The sequence below is a fragment of the Electrona antarctica genome, assembly GCF_951216825.1.
Source record: "Electrona antarctica genome assembly, chromosome: 5".
Taxonomy (NCBI): domain Eukaryota; kingdom Metazoa; phylum Chordata; class Actinopteri; order Myctophiformes; family Myctophidae; genus Electrona; species Electrona antarctica.
In genome coordinates, this window is record NC_136810.1 from 20,367,286 (window position 1) to 20,393,469 (window position 26,184).

A 26,184-nucleotide genomic window follows, 5' to 3' on the forward strand; every position below is an offset into this window, starting at 1 on the left:
CACCTTCTAAATCCCAACCTAATCTGGGGGGAAACATAAAATAGCATGTTGTGTTGTTTCATGTTGGCAACATCTAACATGACATGTATGCTTTCCCGGATCACATCAGTGTGATCCTGGGCAATAACCCATTTTAGACCCGGAAAACCTATACATTCTTTCTTATACCCTTCAATAAAACTAGAGATGGATGGTAACGTGTTCTACAGAGGACTCAAACTATGGTTGAAATCAAATCAACTGTGTTCACATGTATAGCTTCCGTTGGCAACATCTAACATGACATGTATGCTTTCCCGGATCACATCAGTGTGATCCTGGGCAATAACACATTTTAGACCCGGAAAACCTATACATTCTTTCTTATACCCTTCAATAAAACTAGAGATGGATGGTAACGTGTTCTACAGAGGACTCAAACTATGGTTGAAATCAAATCAACTGTGTTCACATGTATAGCTTCCGACTGGTTACTAGAGTGATTATGTTTACTTTTGTATTGGAGATTATGTAATGGGTATTGTAATTTTGCTGTAAATATTATTAGAATGTATAATTTTTTGTATTTGATTGGGTGTTTTTTAAACTATAGTGTCACTGTATTTTTTAGAAAAGTCTCCTGTGGACAAGTGGTGAAAACTAGCACATGTGTTAAATAAATAAACATAAACATAATCCGGGAAAGCATACATGTCATGTTAGATGTTGCCAACATGAAACAACACAACATCCTATTTTAGGTTTCCCCCCAGATTAGGTTGGGATTTAGAAGGTGTTTTTAAAACTTAAGTCTAAAGGGGTAATAGCACATGTTAGGAAAGTGCCCCATCTTGTGACAAAGCAGAGGTACTGCACAATACATGATCCTGTTTCATCACTGCTGTATAGCAGTTAAACCTTGTTTTTGGACTGTTTCAACAAAAAAACACTACATATCGTTTCATAAAAGCATAATTCACGTTACGTCGCTGTCCGCCATGTACATTCTGGTATGTTGTCGTCATCGTGGGACATTCATACTAGTGTAATGTCCATTATTGCGTCCTGTAATATTTCCAGAATTGTGTATGAATGTATTTCATGTACTATGTCGTAGCTACGTAATTTGGACATCCTAAAACTCCCACACTAATTTGGCATACTAAATTATTTGAGTTTTTAGATAAAACAAAGTTGAACCTCTGATAGTAGTCATTGCTAGAGCATTTGTTCAGTAACAGGGTTCTCTCCCCTTCTCTGCAGCTCTTTAGCCAACAGGGAATACATTTGCAGGTGGGTTGCCAAATTTCAGCCAATCAGGAGAGAGAACGAATGTGAATAGTGGTTCAGTTCCAATTGTGTCTTGGCTCATTTCTTTGTGTCATCACTTCCAGTTTCACCATTCGTTATCCTGTATGAGTTTTCTCTTTTTTAATTGGATGCAATCAGTATCCCGGGCCTGAAAATGTATGAGTTACTGAACAAACACTCTATTGTAGGGGTTTAACAGGGTGGTCAGAGTTCTCTTTATGCGATAGGAACTTGTTTTTATATTAACCACTTGAACCCTAGCATCCATAGTCTGGGGAGGACATTTGCCGAAAATAGCCGATGTCATGGGCTATTTTCAACACAGAGGTTTTGGTGTAGAGGAGAGTATGGTCTACTCTACCACAATACAGAGCGATTCAACCCATTTTGGGGCGGGAACCCCTTTTGGTGTTTTAAGCATTACGTTATGCTTTAGCTATTGAAAAATAGCAGATCTACAAGCACATAGCGCGGCCGCGCTACGAGCTTGTAGGTCTGCTATTTTTGAAAAATCGTGAAAATGTGGCGCAAATCTTTGAATATATATTCTTTCAGAGTGAACATTAATAACTCAAATCTTTGCTTCTGGAAGGTTCCTGGAACAACATATTTTCAGATGGGGGTCGGCGGCCAATTACATATAATTTTTGCGGGTCCTTGACATGAAATATTGATCACCACTGATATAGAAACATGAGGTTTTTCAGAAAATTGTCATGATTTAGAAGACATTTTTTTCAAATTTCGACGTCAGGTCTAAATGGGTTAAGTAGTATACCGACTAGTGTTCAGTGTGCCATACCTGTTGTCTTTCCCAGGGTACAGCTGAGTGTACTCCACGCGGAACTTCTTGGCGAAGAGCATGAAGGCATTCATTGGACGCTTGCATTTAGTGGGCGTGACCGCCGCGACCGTCGTCCCTGAGGTGGCGGAGGCGGCGGCATGGCCTCTGACCGACCTGCTTCCTGAGGCGTGCGGGGGGGAGGAGCCGTCGCGGTCCGGGCTTGCGGCGCCCCCGCTGGACTGGGAGGTACGTCGCTGGCGCGCCATGCTGCTCAGCAGGTACACAGCTGACGAATCCAGCGGAGTGAAGTCATAACTGTAAATGACATGAATATTTAATTAGTAAAAACATAACATACTCACTCTACAGTGTTTCCCCCCAAACACTGGGTCGGCTCGGGACACATCTTTGAGTCGATATTATTACCGTCCTCCTTGTGGTGTAGCAAACCACAATTAGACAGCAAGCCAAACTCACAGAGGACATGAGTCAACGTGTATGCTTCAACGCTCCAACATATTTATTGCAGACTCAAGGTGCATACAGTTGTGAAAAATAAGTGAAACTGCAAAGACAACATACAAACATAATTACAGTAGTGAGTAGTGTTGCTCATAAAATTTGTAGAGGCAAGTAAGGGTAAATATAAATGTAGCATACATTTAAGGTTATGGTATGTAAGTATACGTATGTATGGCAACTGTAACAATTAAGTAATATTCTTTTCACAAGCATAAGAACTGTATGATATAGTTGTGTTATTGTTCATGTCTATCAGTGGTGGAAAAAGTACGCAAATGTTTTGCTTAAAGGACCACTTCACCACGTGTCAACTTATCTTCACATAATTGGTCCTTACTAATGATCATGATAAAAGAGTACCATTTCTTTCTACTGTCTGTCTCATGGGAGGGCTGTGGGCAGTTCAGAAACCCCTCCACCAGTGACATAATCAATGGGGAAGCCAAGCTAAACTGCAGGCTTTCTATTCCTGAAAAGTTGCAATGCGAAAAATTGAAGCCATCGTTCCCAAGATAATACATATCTATTTTTTTAATCTGGTTTAAAATAAATCTGCCTAACAATGATGTTACTGGTGGACTGGTTGATGAAACATGGTATTTTATCATGAACATTAGTGAGGACCAATTATTGATGTCTTGAATGTAAGTCTGTCTAGTGTTGTCCTTGTGTCTGTCAGAAAATCCTTAAAATAAATGATAATTGATAAATGAAAAAAGTGGTATTTTAAGTAAAACTATCAATACTATATAGAAATTCTGTTAGAAGTAAATGTCCGGAATCATTTCAAGTTTAAATGTAGACCAACAATTTCAGATCTACAAGCTCACAATTCATCGCATTGTGAACTCGTACATCAGCTATTGTGAACTTGTAGATCAGCTATTTTCAAATGGCCAAAATGTATATAACGCTGAAGTGATAACTGTACGTTTTGTAATAAGCAAAATCTACATAGTGACTAAAGTTTTCAAATAAAGTACAATATTTGCATCTGAGATGTAGTGGAGTAGAAGTAAAAGTCCTGTAAATTGGAAATATTCAAAGTACAAATAACTCAAAGTTGTACACTTAAGTAAATGTAGTTAGTTTCTACCACTGGAATAATTGGAATGGATTGCATACTGCACAGGGCCTAAATTGAAACTAGACAGCAAGGCCATTTTTGGGTGCTATCCTTTGTGAGTTGCCTGAACTGTACTCTGTTACTGTTTAATTATACATTCTGTCTAGCTCTGGTCCGAGCTATGGACCAGAGCTACATTCTGTCTAATAAACTATTCAATTGATCAAACCAAATCCACAACAACAAACACTCAAAAGAAGAATAGCACTGGTTAAACAGCTACAGTACATAACCACAGCACTCGTGAAAATGAAGTTAGCATGTAGCATGTTAGCATAGGAATAATACATCCCAAATCACAGTTAATCCAATCGTGCAAAAAGTCATACTTACAGTTACAGACAATGCTTGCCTAGCACAACAACAGCAATAATGGCAGCAAAAGCTTTGGAATGCTCTTTTTTTTTGGCTGCGTAGACTGGGATACAAGACTGTGAAATAACTCTCTCTGTTAGCAATGTTTGTATTTGTCTCAAAAACTATCTTAAGTCTTCTTTTCGGCAGTAGCTGTTGTGTATGCTCTAGATATGCCCCAAGTCTTATAATCAAAGTGGAAATCCAAATATTGTCCAGGTCTTCACAAACTCCGCTCTTTCTGCCCTAAAGTTCTCACACTCAAATATTCCCCACTGTTTATCTGTTCAACTTTTCAGGCAACTGGCTCGCTCGCGGGAACCATAGGGGGGCGTAACCCTGGTCCAGTGCTTACTCGCTGTAAACATAGGCTGTAACATAGATATTAAGAAATAGATGCCTCATTTGCCGCTGCAGTTCATTGGAGCGACGTGTATCCCAATGAAGGCGGAAGTGCAGTGCTGAAGGCTTTTTTTTTTTTTTTTTTAACAAATCTTTATAACAGTCATGACCGTATACATTACAATACAAAACAAGACAAAAAACAAACAAACACAAACAACAAAGTTATTAACAATACAACATCAGAGCCAGGGGGATTAGATTACTAACAGAAAACATTAAAGAGTGAACACAAAGCAACAGTTCTCCGCAGCTTTATTATTTAGAAGTGCTGAAGGCATTTGCTGAAGGCGACTGCGTCTCTCCTCCATGTCTCTCGCTGTCACTCAAGTGACTACTGGCCAATCACAGCGCGTCTTTTCCGGGACTTATGTTACGCACGCGGAAGCTTGACAAGCTTCCGCTTTGCTTCCGCTATTCTTCGCAAGGAATGTCGGGAAAATAGTGCCTTCAATTTTGACACACGCCTCAGAGCCGGAAGGGGCGTCTATGTATATATGTCTATGGGCTGTAAGCACTGGACCAGGGCTAAGGGGGGCGGGAACAATAGGGGGGCGGGAACTGGCTTGATATTTTTTAAGCCGGGGACCAAGAAGTCCCGAAGGGTCTTTGGTCACTTATTGTTTTTGTTTTTTTTCTCCAAAAATAGCACTTCTGGCTGAACCGTACAGTCGGTTTTCACGAAACGCAGGAATCTGGTAGAGGCCCATGCAAAACGGTGACTATGCGAAGCCCATGACCATTGGCCAAAGGGTGGCGCTATAGCACTCAATTGAAAATGCAAACTTTGAACGTGCATAGCTCATGAATCGTTTGACCGTTGGCAATGACATTTTGATACACATGTGTCTCCTCATGCCGAACAACTTTCGTGTTCTGAGTTTTGACCTCTGACCTTTAGATCACCGCCATTTTGAATTATATGAAAAACAGTTCAAATGTATCTCCTCCCAGGATCTTTGATCAAAATGCACAAAAACGTCTACACGTGAACTTTGGACCTATACGGACAAACAAATCGTAGTAATTTCCTCTGAAGGAAAAACAAAGTGCTGATATAAAATGTGCCATTGACTCATTTTCTGTAAGACAAAATATTTCCATTTTGTCTTTAAACCATTTTGTCTAATAATGTAAGATAAAGTACATTCTGTGAACACTGCCTTTTGGTCTACAGACAGACAGACACAACTCTGAGCATGATGTCAAGTTCACAGTTTATTCAAAGTGAGGAAAGTTAGCATTTCCAGGTGCTTTGGTGTGACTGGGTGAGGGCAGTCGCTTGCTGTGGAGTGCAGACAGGCCTCATAGGCATCCATGGAACCTTTACTCTTCTTGTGACTGCATACATTGATTAAAAAGGAAAGACATCTGTCAAGCTATATATTGTCACATATCTCTATTAAATTCAAATATTGTATTTATTATTATTAATTCATTCACATTTTATTTGATATAAAAACACAAAACATTCTAGTCATTTCATGTTCTTGATTCTGTAATCCTGCACGCAGGTATAGACGTGATGTCTTGGCTTTAACCCATTCAGAACGGGAACTCCTTTTGGTGTTTTAAGCATTGTTATACTTTAGCTATTTATTTTTTTAATTGTGAAAATGTGGCGCAAATCTTTGAACATATTCTTTCAAACGTACGTTTTTAACTCAAATCTTTGCTTCTGAGGGGTCCCTGGAACAACATATTTTCAGATGGGGGTCGGCGGCCAATTCTTTTGGGGTCCTTGAGAAATAGTTTGAGAACGACTGACATAGAAACAGGTATTTTGAAGACATTTTTTTTATTTCGACGTCAGGTCTAAATGAGTTAATGTGCAGGGTTGCAGGCTAAAGTTCGTACACACTGCACAATATTTGCTCCTATTATGCTGTCGGGGACCATTTTTGGCGCTCGCCGACAAAACTCCCGATCTGACGCAAGATCAGTCTTTGATCGCCAAGGTTTTGCTCGCTGTGTGTCAAAGGCTCTGCGAGAACATATAGCGCCGATAAAAGCGCTCGCTGACGCCTTCCTGATCTAGCAGGTTTGATATTTGGCTCTCTCGCCGACTGGACATCATACAGTATGAACTGGGTTGCGACCGCGTCCCGAGAAGGCTTGTCTGTCGATCGATACAGTATGTCTGTATCACTGTATTTGACTGTATCAATAGATGATCAGATGATAATATATATAACGTTTATTCCTTGGGTAAATCCCTGTGTCGTACACATTGGTAGTATGGTAGCTATAGCGCAATGTTGCTGTATAGTCTAGTGTGTGTGTGTGTGTGTGTGTCTGTGTGCGCGCGCACACACACACACACACACGGACAGAAACAGAGAGTTATTTTATGAAAATCAAGATTGAACGCCCTGTCTCGCTATAGCGCACGTAGGATATATGCTATCACAAACATTTCCCGTGTGTGTGTGGCGTGCACGCAGAGAGAGAGAGAGAGAGAGAGGCGTCCTGTGTCGGTCTCGCGCTTGTATCACGACATCCTGCACGTGCGTGAGATGTCAAAATGAATTGGAATAAAGAACAAATGATGTAGCCTATATGTATCGGGTCTGGATCGCATCTTGGTGAACTCTCGCAGTGTGTGATGCCTGTGTCGATTTAAAAAAAAGACTCCTGTAGTGTGAAATACATAACGATCTGATGACTCGCCGACAACTTTAAAACTCCTACAGTCTGTAGGGGCCATAACACAAATAGAGCAGATGGACTATTACTAATTGGGCCTGACCAATGTGACCCTTACTGAATGGTAAAAAAAGAAAGCAGGCTTTCCGCAGTGGAAAGTCTGGTGCCGTAGAAGTTCAATTTAAATGTTAAAAGCCAAGACGACTCAGTCTGCTATACAGGGCAAGCTCACAAGCCAACTTACCGGAGGCGAGTCTTCGTCTGGTTCGAAATCACCAACGTGGTTTCTCCTCAGATGCTCGTTCATCGTGCTTGTCATCATCATCATCACCTTTATTTATACTCGTTAAGTACAATTGAGGGCAAGCCCTCATTTTCAATGTAGCCGAGGTTACAATATACATAGTACAATCAATAATACATCCAAAACACAATACATTATGAATCAGGGTCAATTACAAACTACCCCTTTTCCCCTCACTGTATATTTCTTTATATTTATTTCTCTTCTTACCTCCTCTATGATGATTTCCTGTTCTGTGGCTATATAGAAGTGTCTATTTGTACGTCTCTAAATGTTTTGATGAATTGAACAAGGTGGACCCTCGTGTAAACAAGTGTAATGCTTTATGGTGTCGTACACTCACAGTAAACAGTCTTTGTATTGAGTTGTGCTTGAAATGTACTGTAATTCTGCAAACTGTTAATAAATATTTCAATCAATCAATCAAACCCTAAAACCTATGTTCCTGTCGCTTTCCATAAGTAGTAGTAGTAAGTAAGTAATTAACACAATATGATTCTTCTATTGCTTTGTATGACCACTTCAAATATGCTTTAATCTTAAAATAAACTTTGATATCTAGCGTTACCGTAGCATAGGGCTTAAGTTTACCAGCCACATGGGGTTTTGGGTAAAGCCCGATTTGTACATAATCGCACGCCATGTTGTTCAACAACGTTTAAATATACGTTCTCTTTTTAAGTAAGAAAGCAGAGAGTTAGTCAAGAGAAGACAACTGAAATCAGTTGTGGTGGCGATAGAGAACTTGAATCCATGTGTCCCTCTCCTATCTCTCTCTCATCTCTCACAGGGGTGTCTAGGGGTGTATCTCTCTCATCTCTGACAGGGGTGTCTAGGGGTGTATCTCTCTCATCTCTGACAGGGGTGTCTAGGGTGCATCTTCCGTCTACAGAGAGACCACCAATTCATCAGTGTGGACCAGGAACGTGCAGAGAGCGGGGCGTACGGCATGGATTTCTAAACAAATTTGTTCAGCGCAAAATACTGTGTTCAAGTTCAGGAGACTTCGGGGGAAAAAAGCAATTCTCCTGAATGGTGCTTCCGGCATGGCATGGAAAGGAGTGGCATTTGCATTTCTTTCACCGTAGTAAATGCTACATTCGTGGTCTGGAAACTAAAGGGCAGTTGTTTTCGGGTAAAAGGGCAGGGGCTGAAGCACCCTGTGCACGTCCCCGGCTTGATCCATCACAGGTTGGATAAACCCGAACAGGTCATTATGTGATGATGATGACGTATGTGAGGATAGCGTACCTCCTGAACGTGTCAAACACCACAGAGTCGTCACAGTTGATGGCGTCGGGGTGGTTCGGCGGCAGACAGACCTCGCCCACCTGCATCTCATAACAAGGTATCCCATGATGCACCACAGTAAGGCTCGGATAAAAGGAAGACCACCCTGAAAGACAAGAAACCCAATGGATAAAAAGGGAAAGACCACCTTCAGGACTCCATGTGCTGCTGTGCAGTGTTGTTTCTATCGACTTAAACTAACACACACACGCACATTTTAACTGTATATATGGTGATTTTGGGTGTGCCAGTACAGTACAGTACAGTACAGTACAGTACAGTACAGTACAGTACAGTACAGTACAGCGGGTACAGTAGAGGGGGTACAGTAGAGGGACCCCCACACAGAGTTGCACCACTCACTTCACACGGGTGTGATTTTATACCTTTGTTTTTGACGAAGAAGGGATGGTCCAGTCGACATTCTGCAGTTAAAAGCCCATGGTCAGGTGAGCCTGGGTCAAAGGTCAACTTGAGGACGGCCTGGCTGAACGACAGTGTCTCCTCGCGGTTCACCAACTGCAAACCCTCCGAACCGTAGCGCTGAAAACACCACAGCCAATCAAATCGCACCGCAAGTCAACCCACAGCCAATTAATCGAGCCCAAATTACACAAAAGGGACTAATTTTGTCAGTGTCGGTGGTTACATACAGATAGATGGGAGTGACCTATATTATATAGCTCATGGACAATTAACCCATTTTGGGCGGGAACCCCTTTTGGTGTTTTAAGCATTATGTTATACTTTAGCTATTGAAAAATAGCAGATCTACAAGCTCATAGCGCGGCACTAGGTTTGCTATTTTTGAAAAATCGTGAAAATGTGGCGCAAACCTTTGAATGTATATTCTTTCAGAGCGAATGTTTTTAACTCAAATCTTTGCTTCTATGGGGGTCCCTGGAACAACATTATTTTCAGTTGGGGGTCAGCAGGCAATTACATTTTTGGGGGTCCTTGACATGAAAATGTTTGAGAACGATTGACATAGAAACACAGGGTTTTTCAGAAACCTGTCAGGATTTAGAAGGCCTTTGTAGAATCGTTCCCAGGTCTAAATGGATTAATGATGTCACGAACCTTGAGAGTAGAGAATGATGTCACGCTTTCATCGTCTGAATCGTCATCAGAGTCTCCGAGGTCACCGGCATCCTGCCACTCCACGTTAGGACCCCGATGGAAGCGCAGGCGTGTGCCTGAAAAGAAATTGCACTGCCTGTCAATGATTGGGTAGTGTAAACACACACATGACATGTATTAAATTATGTCTGATTAATGTAACACTTCAATAATAAAATGGTGATTAAAACCCATTTTGGACTGAGGCTGATTCTAAAAACGCTTCTAAGATCTCTGAAAAACTCCAAATATTTATATAGCAGCATAAAAAAAAATACATTTTTGGTTAATGTACATACTGTACAGAACCCCAAGAGGGGTTCCCGTCCAGACGGGTTAGAACACCAAAAAGGGTTCCCGCCCAGAATGTAGTAAAAGTATTATCACAGACATCCCGACAAGGAGGATGTCTGTGTCAGACGTCTCTTCATTTGTTTCTATGGAAAAACAGCTGTAAAAAAATATATTGTATTTTATTTCATTGGATTCATATAGGAATAAGCCGTTATAATGCCACCAATGGTGTGCGAGTCTTCCAGAGATCGGAAGGGTGACAGTAGCCTTCTTTCCATGCGTGTGCATAATGTAGCCAATGGCCATCATCCGATGTTACTAGGTCTTCGCTTGATAGCGTTTCATTGGGAGACAATGGAAGCATGGCTGATATCACAAATTAAAGTAGAATTATCAAGGAGACATTACATGGAGCGTTTGGGTTCTGTAAAGGTCTTTGGTAGAGGTGTGGGTGGTTTGTGGTTGAAAAGAGGTATTTGGGTAGAGGTGTGGCTGGTTTGTGGTTGAAAAGAGGTCTTTGGGTAGAGGTGTGGGTGGTTTGTGGTTGAAAAGAGGTCTTTGGGAAGAGGTGTGGGTGGTTTGTGGTTGAAAAGAGGTCTTTGGGTAAAGGTGTGGGTGGTTTGTGGTTGAAAAGAGGTCTTTGGGTAGAGGTGTGGGTGGTTTGTGGTTGAAAAGAGGTCTTTGGGTAGAGGTGTGGGTGGTTTGTGGTTGAAAAGAGGTCTTTGGGTAGAGGTGTGGGTGGTTTGTGGTTGAAAAGAGGTCTTTGGTAGAGGTGTGGGTGGTTTGTGGTTGAAAAGAGGTCTTTGGGTAGAGGTGTGGGTGGTTTGTGGTTGAAAAGAGGTCTTTGGTAGAGGTGTGGCTGGTTTGTGCAGTTACGGTCACAGTGGCTGTGCATGTACGCATGCAACTGTGTATACCTTTGAGGAAGCAGTGCCAGGCTGTTTCGGGCCAGGAATGGGACCAGACCATGTCCTCATCATCTGAGAAGGACGACGACATGGAGAACACGCCCGACTCTGACTCGCTGCTGGCCTGATGGGAGTAGAACTGTCATTACTGATAAACCCATTTAGACCTGTCGAAACTGTCTAAATCCTGACAGTTTTCTGAAAAAAAAACATGTTTCTATGTCAGTCGTTCTCAAGGACCCCAAATATATATGACATTGGCCGCCGACCACCATCTGAAAATATGTTGTTCCAGGGACCCTCCCAGTAGCAAAGATTTGATTTAAAAACTCGCTCTGAAAGAATATATATTCAATGATTTCAGGCACATTTTCACGATTTTTTAAAAATAGCAGACCTACAAGTTCATAGCGCGGCACTCGGTGCATAACATAATGCTTTAAAACACCAAAATGGGTTCCCGCCCAAAATGGGTTAAATTAACCCTTTAGGGCCCAAAAGGTAGATTGTGATCTACCAGTAGATCACAAAGGCTGTGCAGGTAGACCACATGACATGGCCCTAAAAAATATATATATAATTAAAATATATGAAGAAAAAAAAGGGTCAGTAGCATTACAAAGTTATATACAAAAAAAACCTATCAATTCCATTTTCCCCCTCTATTTCCCATTCCAAGTGTGTTTGTCTTCCATGTAATGCCAGCGCTGCTATTCCAAAGCCCCCTCAGGTACATTGTTAACCCATTTTGACCTGAGGACGATTCTACAAATGCTTTCTAAATCCTGACAGTTTTCTGAAAAACCTCATGTTTTTATGGAACCCAGTGTACTCTCTGCTGCCCCATCTGGCGGAGTCCGGTTAGTTTTTATGTCCGTGGTTCTCAAACATTTTCATGTCAAGGACCCCCAAAAATATATGTATTTGGCCGCCGGCCGCCATCTGAAAATATGTTGTTCCAGGGACAAGAATATATATTCAAAGATTTGCACCAAATTTTCACGATTTTTCAAAAATAGCAGACCTACAAGCTCGTAGCTTGTAGATCTGCTATTTTTCAATAGCTGAAGTATAACATAATGCTTAAAGCACCAAAAAGGGTTCCCGCCCAAAATGGGTTAAACTAGTTTCAGCAATGGAATCATCATTCTTTTTGTGGATAGATCTCATTGAGCTGGTCATGAAAGTAGCTCTCAAGTAAAAAAAAAAAGGGCACCCCTGCTTTAGGGTGATAGAGAGCCCTCTTCCGCTTCACGCCAGGGTCTAAAATCACCCTGCCAGGGTTTATTTCTCAACAATGACCTGTGGTGAAAACGTACCCTGACACGCCTGCGCTCCCTCAGGTGTCCTCTAGAGGGTGTGGGGGCGCTGCTGGCCAGCGGGGGCCGGGCGTAGGAATGCAAACTGTTACTGTGGCCAAAGATTCGGACGGGAGACGATCTGCACACACACACACACACACACACACACACACACACACACACACACACACACACACACACACACACACACACACACACACACACACACACACACACACACACACACACACACACACACACACACACACACACACACACACACACACACACACACACACACACGCTACTTTATATATACACACACAGACGTGTGCTTGTGTCCTAACCTTAAAGCTATAATCCGTAAATTGTATGTCTGTTGTCACTCTCTCTCTCTCTATCCTGATTGGCTAAGATCGGCTTCCAAAGTTTGCAGGAGTGCTCAGTTTCAAACAAAATGCTGCAAATCATGGACACATCGTGTGATTTCCGCACATTCCCACTAGGCCGAGGAAGAAATGCCACGTGAACATTTACAACTCTAACTCGCCGAAAAGTGTTTTACCTCTAACTGCACGGATCTGTGGATAACTTTGTATGCCAACTCCCTAGAGGCCAAGGAAAAACATTTGCCTGGAATTTTTCACATCTGCTCTTTATAGCGCCACCAGGAGGCCGACCTATTTAAAACCATTTTCTAATATTACTCCTTCAGATTTTATCCAAATTTCACGCAAATCGGTACACATGCTCTCCAGTCATGTGATCAAGACACGTTTGTTTGATTTCTCATAATCCACCTTCATTGCCTACAATTGGCTTCTAAACCTTTCAGGAGTAGCCCGCTTTGTACCCGTTTTGTACAAATTGCCACAATTACTCAACGCAGCGTCCGATTGCGGTGAAACTGTGCATGCATATTCCCACTAGGCTGAGGAAGAAATGCCACTTGACAGTTTTCAAATCAGCCTCATGGTGGCGCTACAACAGGCCACGCCGCGTCACACACACACACACACACACACACACACACACACACACACACACACACACACACACACACACACACACACACACACACACACACACACACACACACACACACACACACACACACACACACACACACACACACACACACACACACACACACACACACACACACACACAAAACATCCTCCTGGTGGAGACCTGTGCCCAGAAGGGCACTTTTTCTAGTTATTATTATATCACGAGGCAGGTGGGCCGACAGTGCTGGCTTGCAAGCCGGGCTTGCCTCTCCCCCCAAACCGCGAGTCAAGCAAACTGTTCATCCCGTGAAGCACAATGAGAGATTTGACGATGTATTCATTACAAGAAGTCCTGAATTGTAGCTTTAACCTTCTTCCACGGATTACAGACAAGGTCTAGTCAGCGAGAGAAGGATGGCGCTGGCTGGGCACTGCGTCAGGCACCCGGAACAGAAAAAACAGAAAGTGGATATACAATTGTTTTTTTTATTTTCTAATGCATTTAGTATATGATGTGATTTGTAGGCCTAGCCTACACTTTTGAGTTAAATGAACACTGGCTTTTGGCCATGTAGACTGGGGTCCCAGTCCAGAGATGAAAATCATAATGAAATGGCCTAGGCTAATTTCTATCAATTTAATTTGGGGGTCCTTGAAATTAAAATGGCTGAGAATCAATGGGTTAAACTGTGTAGAGACTATAGTTAATTCACAAAATACAATAACATGGTACATAACCATTTTTGAAACAGGGCTTGGTTTAGAAAAGCCTATATTTTGCGCTAAAGTAATATATTGAATAACATATAAATGTAGGTTTTATCGGTTTAATCCGCAGCAAATAAAGGAAATTAAGCTAAACACAGTTGGAGACGGAGAAGGGATATTCATTTTTCGCAGCGCAAAGATGTCCCGTTTAACCGTGGATAGACGTGGGCAAATAAGGAGACTGAAGCACTCATTGAAATATGAGGAGTAGGCCTACATTAATCAATTGCTTAAGGAAACACTGTAGTGTACAGACTATTCAGTCCGTCTGTGCGTAAACATGGTGTTGTCACTGCGTGGGGAGGGAGTGGGAACTTTCTTCGTGTCGATAAACTTGTAAACGGAGGTCAGATTCATTTTGTGGTGCTGTCTGCGCTGTGCCTCCACATGCCCAAAAGAACAGTGCGTGCACACACACACACAGGCACGCACGCGTGTGTGCACACAAGAGTGAGACAGAGAAACGTCTAGTCCCCGACACACGTTACCCTAATTTTATGTCCTAACTATTACTCGAAGTATTATTTTAACACCATAGATTTCACACACATTGATGAAGTTCCCTTCTGCGTTTCCAATTGCTGCAGATGACAGCGCAGTGTGATGGCAAACCGCAGCAAATTAAATATGCAAGAATTCCAACTTTTCCGCCCATTCCCATCGAGTCTACCCAAGTATTAGGTGTGAATGCGACCTTAGTTCGTACCTGGAGTTGTGCATTATCTCCGCTGTGCACAGCAGCAGAACTGTCTTTATATCCATGGTCGTTTTCAGTCGCTTTACATGTGCGACACAAAAGTACCATGTGTTTGTTTTAGTAATAGCCTACTGCAGGCGCAGCCCTGCTGATTCCCGTAATCGCGTTGGACAAAACGAAACCATGCCGAACCAACTTTAATGGCTTAATGTACGTAGGACCCGCATTTTCAAACTGTCCACAAGTTGCGACGGACCCGACAGTACTATAAAACATGTTGTGAGTGATTCTTGCAGCGCGCTGCGTCTGAAGCCCGATAGCTACACAGCTAGCAGTGTGCGTGTGTGCATGTGTGCGGAAGAGGGAGGAGGAAGACTCAAGACTGGAGGTGGAGGAGGCGTGTGTGTGCATGTGTGACTGTGTGTAATGAATGTTATGCGCTGGACGTTCCTGAGCCGCACGCTGGACGTTCCTGAGCCGCACGCACGTTAGGGGGAACACTGCACATGCATTTAATTGAGTTAAATGTTTTAACGCAATTAATTAACGCAATTAATTAACGCAATTAATTAACGCAATTAATTAACGCCATTAACGCGATAATTTTGACAGCCTGAATTGGAATACGGGTGCACCCCTTGGAGGACACTAAAACGTGTTGCAGATAAAACTAATGTGTCTCCGTCTAACCTCTTGTGGGGGGCGCTGTCCTTCACCAGGGGGCTCTGGGGGCTGGTGGCGATGTTAGCCAGCTCTGTGAGCCAGCCGCTGTCACGTGGAGAGCTGCTGAGCTCCTTCTCCTGGTGGTGGTGGGACACCTCGGACCCCACGTGGTACACGTCTGAGCTCCGGTCCAGATCCACCTCCTGAAGCTCCGGCATGTCATCTGGAGAGCAGCAGTCAAATGGCTCTCAAACATGTTAAGGTCTAAGGACCCTCCAATTGATGTTACTTGGTCCAGGGACCCCCCTTTTGAAGTCCTGCGGGCTGGGGTTGGGATCCAACAGGATCCAACATTGAGGAACCGGAAACCGGTTCCATCACATTTGTGGAACCGTTTCCGGAACTGGTTTTCATCACACTTCACGTGTGCTATACAAGTAAATACCAGTGGTTCTCAAGCTTTTTTAATTTCAAGGACCACTATAACTCTCAGAGTTACAGACATGTAAGGGTCCATTAGGTTCCATTCGTACTACACTCTCAGTTACAGACCTGTAAAGGTCCATTTGGAACCCCCCTCAAGTAACCCAGAGGGTCCATGGACCTCACTTTGAGAACCACTACAATAATACATATGCAATACTCAATTGAATTGAATTGGAAATAAAAAATGAACCCCAAAATTGTCTCGACTTTTAAAATGTATTTATAGGACTGGAGTAATTTTTTTTTTTTAATGTTTTCTGAGCTCAATTGCACCCAAAAAACCTGAACTTTTAACATTCAGTAGATTTTCCTGTGGAGTGTGAGGTAAGAGCCAGCAAATCCATATATGACAATGGGATTTGCCAGCAGATGTCACACAGACACAGAGAAAATCCCATAACACAGGAAATCCACTGAATGCTCAAAGTTCAGGTTGTTTGGGTGTAATTGAGGTCATAAAACCTAAAAGAAAAAAGAAAATAAATTAAATGTCGAAAGAAAATTAATGTCATGAAACCTTTAAGAAACCTTAATTGTTAAAATATGACCGTGTGGCACGGACCCATATGAGATGATTTGTCAATATTTGTCAACGCTCTCTTTCTTTCTTTCAATGCTTCCATCAGATTGAAGATTTTTTTAAAGTTGACTCCCACTTCCTATGCCAGATCTTTCAATGGGTTTCCCCAGGCTTTTCTTTTTGAGACGAATGCGAATGAAAATAAAAGCCTGGATAGAGGGTACTAGGTTCCTGGTTTACCTGCGATACTGCACCATACTGTTTCTCTGCATTCTATGGCCTCACTCACACGCAAGACACACTTGTGTCCTGTGTCTTCTGTGTGTTATGGCCGCCTCAATGCATTTCCAATGGGAGTCACATGGTTGGAAGACACCTTGTTCAGGTTCAGGTTTATTTGTCATATGTATAGATACAGAGTATAAATACAATGAAATTTATTTTGCTCAGAGCACTCTGTCTTATAGACACAGGACAAAAACAAACATCTATAGTGCAAAGAAAGAAAACACAAAAAGTGCAAAGTGAAGTGACAGTGCAATACAGTTCAAGGTCAGCTGTTCAGCAGCCTGACTGCCTGGGGGAAGAAACTGTTACTGAGACGGGTGGTACGAGATTTGATGCTCTGGTAGCGTTTTTTGGAAGGGAGTGGTTGGAACAGGGTATTTGTGGGATGGCTGGTGTCTTTAATGATGTGGGCTTTTTTCGTACAGCGAGTGGTGTAGATGTTGTGGAGGCTGGGTAGTGCTGTGCCGATGATTTTAGCTGCTGTTTTAACGGTCCTCTGCAACCTGCAGTCCTGAGCGGTCGCATGGCTGTTGCATGGCTATCTTCTGCCCTCCCCCCATGCAACAAGGTTGTGTCTTCAAACCATGTGACTCCCATTGGAAATGCATTGAGGCGGCCATAACACACAGAAGACACTGGACACAAGTGTGTCTTGCGTGTGTCTCGTGTGTGAGTGAGGCCTATGTATGCACTCTGGATATACGTGTCTGCTAAATGCCTATATTTAAAACTTAAATTTGTATGAAATGGAGTGGTCCTCATAGTTACCATAGTCCATGTGGCTGGGTGAGGCAGGCAGGTCCTCTGTGCATTTGAGAGGATCAAAGGATTCATCCATTCTGACAGAACGTTGATTTCACATCAACATCATTCACATCATATCTGTCGAAACAATGAAGACTCAATGAAACATCACATCGATGATCAAATAAACGAAGTCAAGAAAAATTAAGTCAAATTAATGAATAAAACTTCAAGGTGTCTAATGTGTTTAAAATAATTAAACAGCATATCCAAAATGTAAATATTGACATGGTAAACCGTCCACCCTCAAATATGCCAAAATCATAACAATGACATACCATACCAAGATACATGTAGGCTATCACATATTGGTGTGTGTGTGTGTGTGTGTGCTGTTGGGGAGGGGGGTTCCTTTGTCTGACAGCCTGATCATGTGGTCAAAATGTGTTCAGGCATCTTTATAAACTCAAGATAACTGCACTCACACACATTCATATGTCCGTGATAATTATGGTCATCTCTGTATTTTTGCCCCCGTTGCCGACTGCTTTTACATTCAATTTTCCGTTTTTTTTAACTTAATTTCACATGTCTTTTTGTATTAAGCCTATGAATGAACACTTCACATCAAGTATAATGTAAAGCATGTACAGATTTATATTGATTCGTTTTCTTGTCAAATTAAATAAAAGTAAAACATAATCCAGAGGGTTTATTATTATAGTTCTTAAAATAACGCACACACTGACACACACAAAGACAAAGGAAATCAGACTGAATGATTCACAAAAAAAATAACATGAGTCTGTAAAGGTTTAATTTGCAACGTTGTCGCTTGTCGATGAGATCTACAAGCTATCAACGCGTCGCATCCAATACTCTATCTATGGATGCGACGCGTTGATAGCTTGTAGATCAGCTCTTTATTGGAAAAGCCTGGTTTCCATTCACCACTCGGCGGTCACATCCGGTCGGTGCGCCCGCCTACCGTTTCCGGCGATTTCAACGCGGGCAACACAAGGACCGCTTCCGTATCCGCTCCGGAAAGGATGTGCAACTTCGCTAAACGGAATCGGACCGCCCTAAAAGCGAGTCTCTCCGTGTAAACAAAAGAATGTCAACAAGTTGAGGCATGATGACGCAACCCCCCCTCTGCATCTCCCCGTCCGTGCAAATGAATGAGACCAAAAACATTCAGAAACATTTAACAAAAACGACACACTTGTCATTTAAACTTGTGTCGTTTTGTCTTCATATGTGCAGGCCTATAGTCAATTCAACGCGTCTTGTAGTGTCCCAAGGCAATTCTCATCATAAACGAATTATAAACTATAAATTAAAGACGGGCATATACGGCAGCTACAAAAAAAACACAACCACGTAAACATTAAACGTCGTGTTTATTGGTTGCGTTTCAGTAAACATAAACAAACAAAGTGCTGCCAAACCTTCCAGCTGCTAAACCAAAACAACAACACGTCACAATGAGAAAAAAGAAAGAGCTCCGTGTCCGTCAAAATACAAATCAAATAAAAGAGTACAGAAAACCGCAATGACAGCTTGTTTCTTTTGCTATTTCGTAATAGCGCCATGGACGCGCGCGTGCTCATTGTATAAAATGTGAGTTTGAGACGTTTGTTTCATTATAAAATAATACTACATGCATACAAGTATTAAAACGACAGAACAACTTCCACTCACCGAGGGCTGTCGCCATCGAAATATAATGCCCTCTTTGTATGGCGTCGTACTGCGGTGCGGCGCGAAGAGGAGGAAAGAAGAAAGAACGCAGATCTACAAGCTCACAACGCGTCGCAAAGTGACATGTCGTGAGCTTGTAGATCTGTGGGTTTTTCCAGAGCGCGGCACCGTCGCGCGACGAAGTGTAGGGGGGAAAAAAATCGGGGCTCTCTTCTCTGGCATTCACTGACTGGGGTTGGGAGGAGCTGGGGGGGGGGGGTGGGCGGGGTCACGACACGACGGAGCCCTCGCATTGGCTTGTAGGGACGTCAGTCTCGTCGACGCGTCGCTCTCATTGGCCAGTGCTCGTGGAAGGGGCGCGGCCTTGGTTTTGTTGATGTGCTTCTCATTGGCTGGAAGTGCATGCCCGTTATCGCCATGAAACAGCTGATTGGTATAGTAAACAATGCAATTATTACAGTACATCACATACAATAGTTGAGCTTGTAGATCTGCTTTTTTAATAGCTGAAGTATAACATAATAGGGCTTAATTGGTTAATGTAGGTTTTGAAATAATAATTATTAATAATCTAAATCTTAAAGTAACTTGCAACTCAGGTGTTCAAGAAAAGAGACATACTTTGCTGAAGTGGAGCAGAAGAAGAAGTGGGGGGATGCCCCACAAGACACGTGTGCGCACACCTGCACGCGCATTTGCGTGCACGTGCGCAATGCACACAGACAATATTAAAACATGCAGACGTGTATATAGGCTACAATTATCATGCTTGATCGTTCGTATCCATAAAAGTCAAAAAAACATATTTTCGGCAACAAAAAAAAATATATTTTAGACTTGACTTGAGACCCGTATATATGCACCACTGCTTACTTAGTTACTTTGCACCACTGTGTTGTCCACATAATTATAATTTATAACCAGTGTGTAACGTGCATGTCTGGGTTTTACAGCCCTGTCTGGCTCAATCATTGTGTTACACTGACCCCTTGTGGATGGAACAAACAAATGCAGGACAGAGCTGTAAGCTGGATATTTCAGCTACAACAGAACGTGAAGGGTCAACAGCTACAAGAATGTGATTATGTGAAGGGTCAACAGTTACAACAGAGGAGGAGATAAGGCCTATTCATACACGATAAGGTGACCACAGAAAACTAGCCTACAACATGACGTCACGCAGTGGCCACGGTTGTAAGCGACTCACCGCAGGCGCTCACCCAAACTCATCCCTCTGGTTTTTACTAACCACCGGTGGTTACCTTATCACCTAAATCTGGAGTACGAATAGGCCTTTGCGAGCTGTCCATCGTCGTAACACTGTACAGACTCACGGTCCAGTAAGGCCTGCCACTAACCTGCCTATCAAGAGTATGACCGTGGACCAGGCCTTTTCACAGGATTCCTACCATATTATATTAACGACACGACACGACACTGTATATCATCTAACATTATTATTGTGACTGTAGGTCACATTTACTATGAAAACCTGCATTTCCATGTGTCACGTCACACCTCCATATATGGCCACGCCTCGTGCACCGGCACTGGGCTACGCGGGCCGTGGCCCAGTCAGTTTAGAGCTTGCCCAGTCTAACTTCGAAGAACAACAAAAGATAACCTACCGTTCACACCTATACGCCCAAAACTTAAGGCTTACCTGGGCCCTCATCAAACCCTGTACACTCAAGACACTGCCCCCGCTGCCACCCTTAGATCTCCATATATGGAGCTGACCTGTTCTGACATTCCTTATGTTGATCTGACCTCATCAAACCCTGTACACTCAAGACATGCTCCATATATGGCCAGTATAGAATTCATTCCATATGTTGATCTGACCCCCCCATGCCAAAGCACCAGCGCTCGCCCAGCAGTCTGCCGTCACCCAGGCGAAAGCGTACACGCGACCTCCACCTTATATTATTTTACATTATTACATGTATTATTATTATTGCTACTACTTGTATTTACCTGTATCTCCCTCTCTGTCTCTCTTTCTCTCCCCCCGACACGGTCGAGGCAGACCCTAGAGTCGGGTTCTGCTTGACGTTTCTTCTAGCTAAGGGGGAGTTTTTCTTTACCACAAAATGTGTTGCATTGGTGTGGTTGACCTTAAAATTGGTTTGTCCCCAAGGATTCCGAACTGGTGTGGTTTGGGCAAATGGTAAATGGTGCATTTATATAGCACCTTTATCCAAGGTGCTTTACATAGTGCATTACATTCACCCATTCACACACACATTTATACACCGATTGTGGCGGAAGCCATGCAAGGTACCAACCAGCACATCGGGAGAAATGTGGGGTTCAGTGTCTTGCCCAAGGACACTTCGACATGTAGACAGGAGGAGCCGGGATTAGAACCGCCGACCCATGGATCATTGGACGACCTGTTCTACCTCCTGAGCCACTGTGGCTTGAGATATTGGGCTTTAGATATTTCTCTTAGCTTTTTCCACAGGAAAAAAAAACATATTTACACGTGACGTAGTAGGCCTACCTGAGATGAGAGATATATAAGGTGCGTGAGCATTTATAGCTGCGATGTAATGTGCATTATATTATACTTATTATTCAACATGCTAGGACACTACAAGGTGCAAAGAGTCAGTATGTGTCAGCTACATTGAGGGCTGACATTGGTTCTGCTTGTGGAAGGAAGAAGAGTCGAGTACCTTAATGTCCAATAGTCCACGCCACGGGTGGTTCAAGGAAGAGCTAAAGTCCTTCCACTGAGCAATGTACTAACAAAAGCTTGTGACTAAGGTCACATTCACACCAGAAAGCTTTACTGCGATTAAAACGAATCCTGCTGCGCATTGTCCAAAAGTTTGCTTCGTTTGGCAGGTGTGAAGGCTCATTCGAATCCTAATGCACAGCAAAGAACCGCATTCTACTCCGCCCAAAAACGGGGGTTTCGCTTCGCTTCCAATCGCAATTGATTTCGAGTCGGTGCAGGTGGGAATGCAATCCGCAGCAAATAAAGGAAATGAAGCAAACGATGTGGCGGGTGAGGAGCTGAACACAGTTGGAGACGGAGAAGGCATATTTTACACAGCGCAAAGATGTCCCGTTACCGTGGAGGATAGACGTGGTCGAATGAGGAGACTTTAGCCCTGATCGAAATGAGGACGAGTACATTAATCAATTGCTTAAGGAAACACATAAAAACACTGCAGTGTATAACATGGAGTGCTGTCACTGTGTGGGGACTGGGGTGGGTTAAAGTCGACTTTCATCTCGATAAACTTGTAAACATTTTGCGCTGCTGAGTGTCTGTTATATCAGTGCGCTCAGTGCTGTGCCTCCATGCCCAAAAGAACAGTGCGTGGCTGCGTCCTGCGTGCGTAGAGAGATATAGGGGGGGGGGTCCAGTCCCAGACGGCACGACACATGCACGTTATGAGTATAATTTTATCACCATAGATTTCACTGTGTAGGCTAGTTTATGAATGGAACACATTGATAAAGGTCCCCCTGCTGCGTTTCCAATTGCTGCGGATGACAGTGTGAAGGCAAACCGCAACAAATTAAATATGCAAGAATTCCAAATTATCCGCCCATTCGCATCGAGTCTACCGAAGTATTAGGTGGGAATGTGACCTAAAACAGATCACACCCGTCAAGTGAGGGGCACTCTTTTCATCATACATCATCAAACGTACATCATCTCATTCCGGCCAATCACAATTTGCGTCCTCACTTTTGTCTTTAATGTTTGTGTGGACACAATGTTTGTGTTTACACGAACACTCAAAACTGGCCATTCATTGTCAATGGCATTCAATGTTTGCGTTTACATAATGTTTGTGTTAGGACAATGTTTGTGTTAACCCTCAAAGCTGGACATATGTGGCTAGCGCCCCTCAATAATAACTACATGGATCCATTGGAACAGGTTATTTCTTCAATTCCCTGAAAAGGTAACAGTTTTGGACATACAAGGTTTCCACTCGACAGCGACAATGTCTACATATTAACAGCAATTGAGGTGTACTGTATTGTTGTTGTCCATCCCTGTATGGCACTCATGTGTTGTTAATTAATTTGAGCATGTTTTGAGCACATCTCCAGGGACTCATTCCCCTCTTTAGATGTGGGGAATTAATTAGCTTCCAACACTGCACCTGTTGTTGAGCCAGTGTTTCATCAGCTCTGGGGCCACATGGCAAAATGTAATCAATGGTTAATTAACACACGCACACCCAACCCACCTGGGTATGGTCTGCTTTTGTCACATGAACTTCAGAATGAGCTCAGAACTAAAGGTATACACGCACGCATGCACGCACACACACACACGCACGCACACATACACACATTTACACCCACATACCACAATGTCCCAGTTAACCGGAAGTAAACACTGTTTAGTTCCGGTTAACGGCCTGTGAGTTTTTGGTCTTCAAAAGAAGAGCTTGCTTTGAAAAGACGTGGTTAAGGGCAGGCATGCAGTGAAATAAATGAGTTAAAATAATGTGGGCACGGGGCACTATTGAGCCATTTGACCACGTGTGTGTGTGTGTGTGTGTGTGTGTGAAATTGCACAACTTGTATGTTTAAGCGCTCAAAAACTTGATTTGGGCAAATAATATCCTTTGCATTTCAATAGGGCAGGAATGGGTGGACCAAAGTAGCTCCATTATTATTGTTATTAATTTAATATTTTTTAAAATAATACACACATTTTCACACATTTTTGCCCCTCCGTGATATCGGTTTTTCGTTTAAATTTCATGTTGAAATATTAAAGAAGAGTACCTCAAATTGATATGTATTGTTCATACAATGTCTTGGTTGATGAGAAATGTGTTTTATGTAATTTATTATATCGGGGTAAAATATAGCCTACCTGGGTTTAGTGATGGTGTGACAACATTTGGTTTTAGTGTTCTAGGGTTAATCCTATATTAAAATTGCCTGTAGAGAACAGTTGTTGTTGCAACTGTTCGGCGATGACTCAGCTTGCTGATGGCGTAGTACTGCTGTAGGGCAAGGTCCTCATCTACCCCAATGACAGCTACATGGCAGGGACTCATAGAAGACATTGCAATCAAGGTCTGGTACAGCAGGGACTCATGGAAGGAGTATAGGCAAACACACTGAACATGACGGATGGTACACCTGGTGATGGTATGCCTGATAAGTACAAAATTATGTCAGAACCACAATATAAAGATACATATACAACATTACTTTTAAAATGGCCGATCTATAAAGCTCCCCCTGCAAGAACATACCTCCAGTTAAATATAGTTTTGGGCCTAAAAATGGGTTACAAACAAAACAGGCTCTTGGTCCTCGGCACTATGCGAGGCCTATGAGGAGGGCACCGAGGAACAATAGGACCATTAAAAATCACACCCGTGTGAAGTGAGGGGCGCTCTTATTATCGTAATCACCCAACCTGCAGAACCTCTCCGTAATAACCCACCATCTATTCTTTCTAACCATAGATCTTAATGATAATAATATAACGAGAATTATACATAGCCAATTAGCCGATTTGTTCAGACACATATGACGTGAATTCTCCTTTCATTGTCATTGGCAAATGTGACACGGGTTATGACAAAAAGCTGTATATAGGAGGGGCTAGCGCCCCTCAAAAATACACATAATGATATTCTAAACTCTAAAGCATGGTTTAACATCAAAACAACCCAATTCCTACCTTGCTCACACAAGTCAGTGCTGTGATGTATCCCAAGGTCATCCGGGTTTCGGGTCTTCCAACATCATACCCCTCACTCAGGTGACCCAGCCGGGGTGATCAAGTCCCGACTTACGTCCCAGTAGCTACAATTTACAATTTACAATTTAGGCATTTAGCAGACGCTCTTAATCCAGAGCGATTTACATTAGGCAAGAACAAAAGTATGGGAATACATCACATATATAAAATGCATTTATCAAGAAACATGCGTAAGCTAAGAACGTAACTAGAACATATCTATATAATGACACTATACATATTAACTATACATATATACTATACTATGCTATACATACTATGATGTGCTATGACTACATACAATGCAATTATTGTGCTGTCTACATGACATATAAGTCTGTTTCAAATGCTATCTAAGTCTAAAAAGTGCTATCTAAGGGGGTAGGATAAGTGCTATGGGCCATGATGGAGTCTGAAAAGGTGGGTCTTCAGACTACGGCGGAAGATTGGGAGTGATGCTGCAGTTCTGATTGCAACGGGGAGTGCATTCCACAGTTTTGGGGCCAGAAGGGAGAAGAGTTTGGGACGTGTGGAGCGTTGTCCCGGCGTTTTTAGTGAGGGTACTTCCATCTTTCCTGCGTTGGCTGATCTGAGTGCGCGGGAGGGTTTGTAGGGTTCAATCATGCTTGCAAGATATGGGGGAGCCATACCTTTGGTTGCTTTGAATGCCAGCATCAGAGTTTTGTATTCTGTGCGGGCAGCGACTGGGAGCCAGTGCAGGGAGCGGAGCAGGGGGGAGACATGTGAGAATTTTGGCTGGTTGAAGACCAGACGAGCTGCGGCATTTTGGATCAGTTGGAGAGGCTTAAGTGCACATGCCGGTAGGCCAGTAAGGAGCGAATTACAATAGTCAAGTTTTGACAAGACTGTTGTCTGGATTAGGAGCTGGGCTGATTCCTGGGTGAGGAACGGTCTAATTCGTCGTATGTTATAGAGTGTGAACATGATCGAGTGACAGCTGTGATGTGAGTTTTAAACGAGAGCTGACTGTCCAGGACAACACCAAGGTTCCTGGCTGTTGGGACAGACGTTACCAGGGCGTTGTCTACGGAAATAGTTAGCTCCCGCATAGGGCAGGACTTAGCTGGGAAGAAGAGAAGCTCAGTCTTGTCTGGGTTCAGCTTGAGGTGGTTGGAGGACATCCACTGTGAGATGTCAGCCAGGCATGCAGTGATGCGCTCTTCCACCTGAGTGGCAGAGGGGGGGAAGGATGGAAACAGTTGTGTG

The 26,184-nt window shown here is 42.9% G+C and overlaps 1 protein-coding gene across 6 annotated transcripts in view; it reads right to left on the bottom strand.

The window, feature by feature from the left end:
* LOC306922904 (HMG box-containing protein 1-like) overlaps window positions 1–19,267 on the bottom strand; it is a 31,727-nt gene extending 12,460 nt beyond the window's left edge. For 5 of the 6 annotated variants that reach the window (XM_079500798.1, XM_079500793.1, XM_079500794.1 and 2 more), the window contains exons 1-9: window positions 19,218–19,267; window positions 17,541–17,654; window positions 15,506–15,701; window positions 12,359–12,479; window positions 11,049–11,163; window positions 9,799–9,914; window positions 9,105–9,261; window positions 8,680–8,824; window positions 2,093–2,389 (exon numbers count right to left, since the gene is read on the bottom strand). In XM_079500798.1, the coding sequence (XP_079356924.1) occupies window positions 2,093–2,389; window positions 8,680–8,824; window positions 9,105–9,261; window positions 9,799–9,914; window positions 11,049–11,163; window positions 12,359–12,479; window positions 15,506–15,701; window positions 17,541–17,610 (1,217 nt within the window). In that variant the 5' untranslated portion in view covers window positions 17,611–17,654; window positions 19,218–19,267. Of the gene's footprint in view, window positions 1–2,092; window positions 2,390–4,055; window positions 4,453–8,679; window positions 8,825–9,104; window positions 9,262–9,798; window positions 9,915–11,048; window positions 11,164–12,358; window positions 12,480–15,505; window positions 15,702–17,540; window positions 17,655–19,217 lie in introns of those variants that run through there. The other variant, XM_079500796.1, reaches the window with a different exon arrangement.
* Window positions 19,268–26,184: the final 6,917 nt, after the last annotated feature.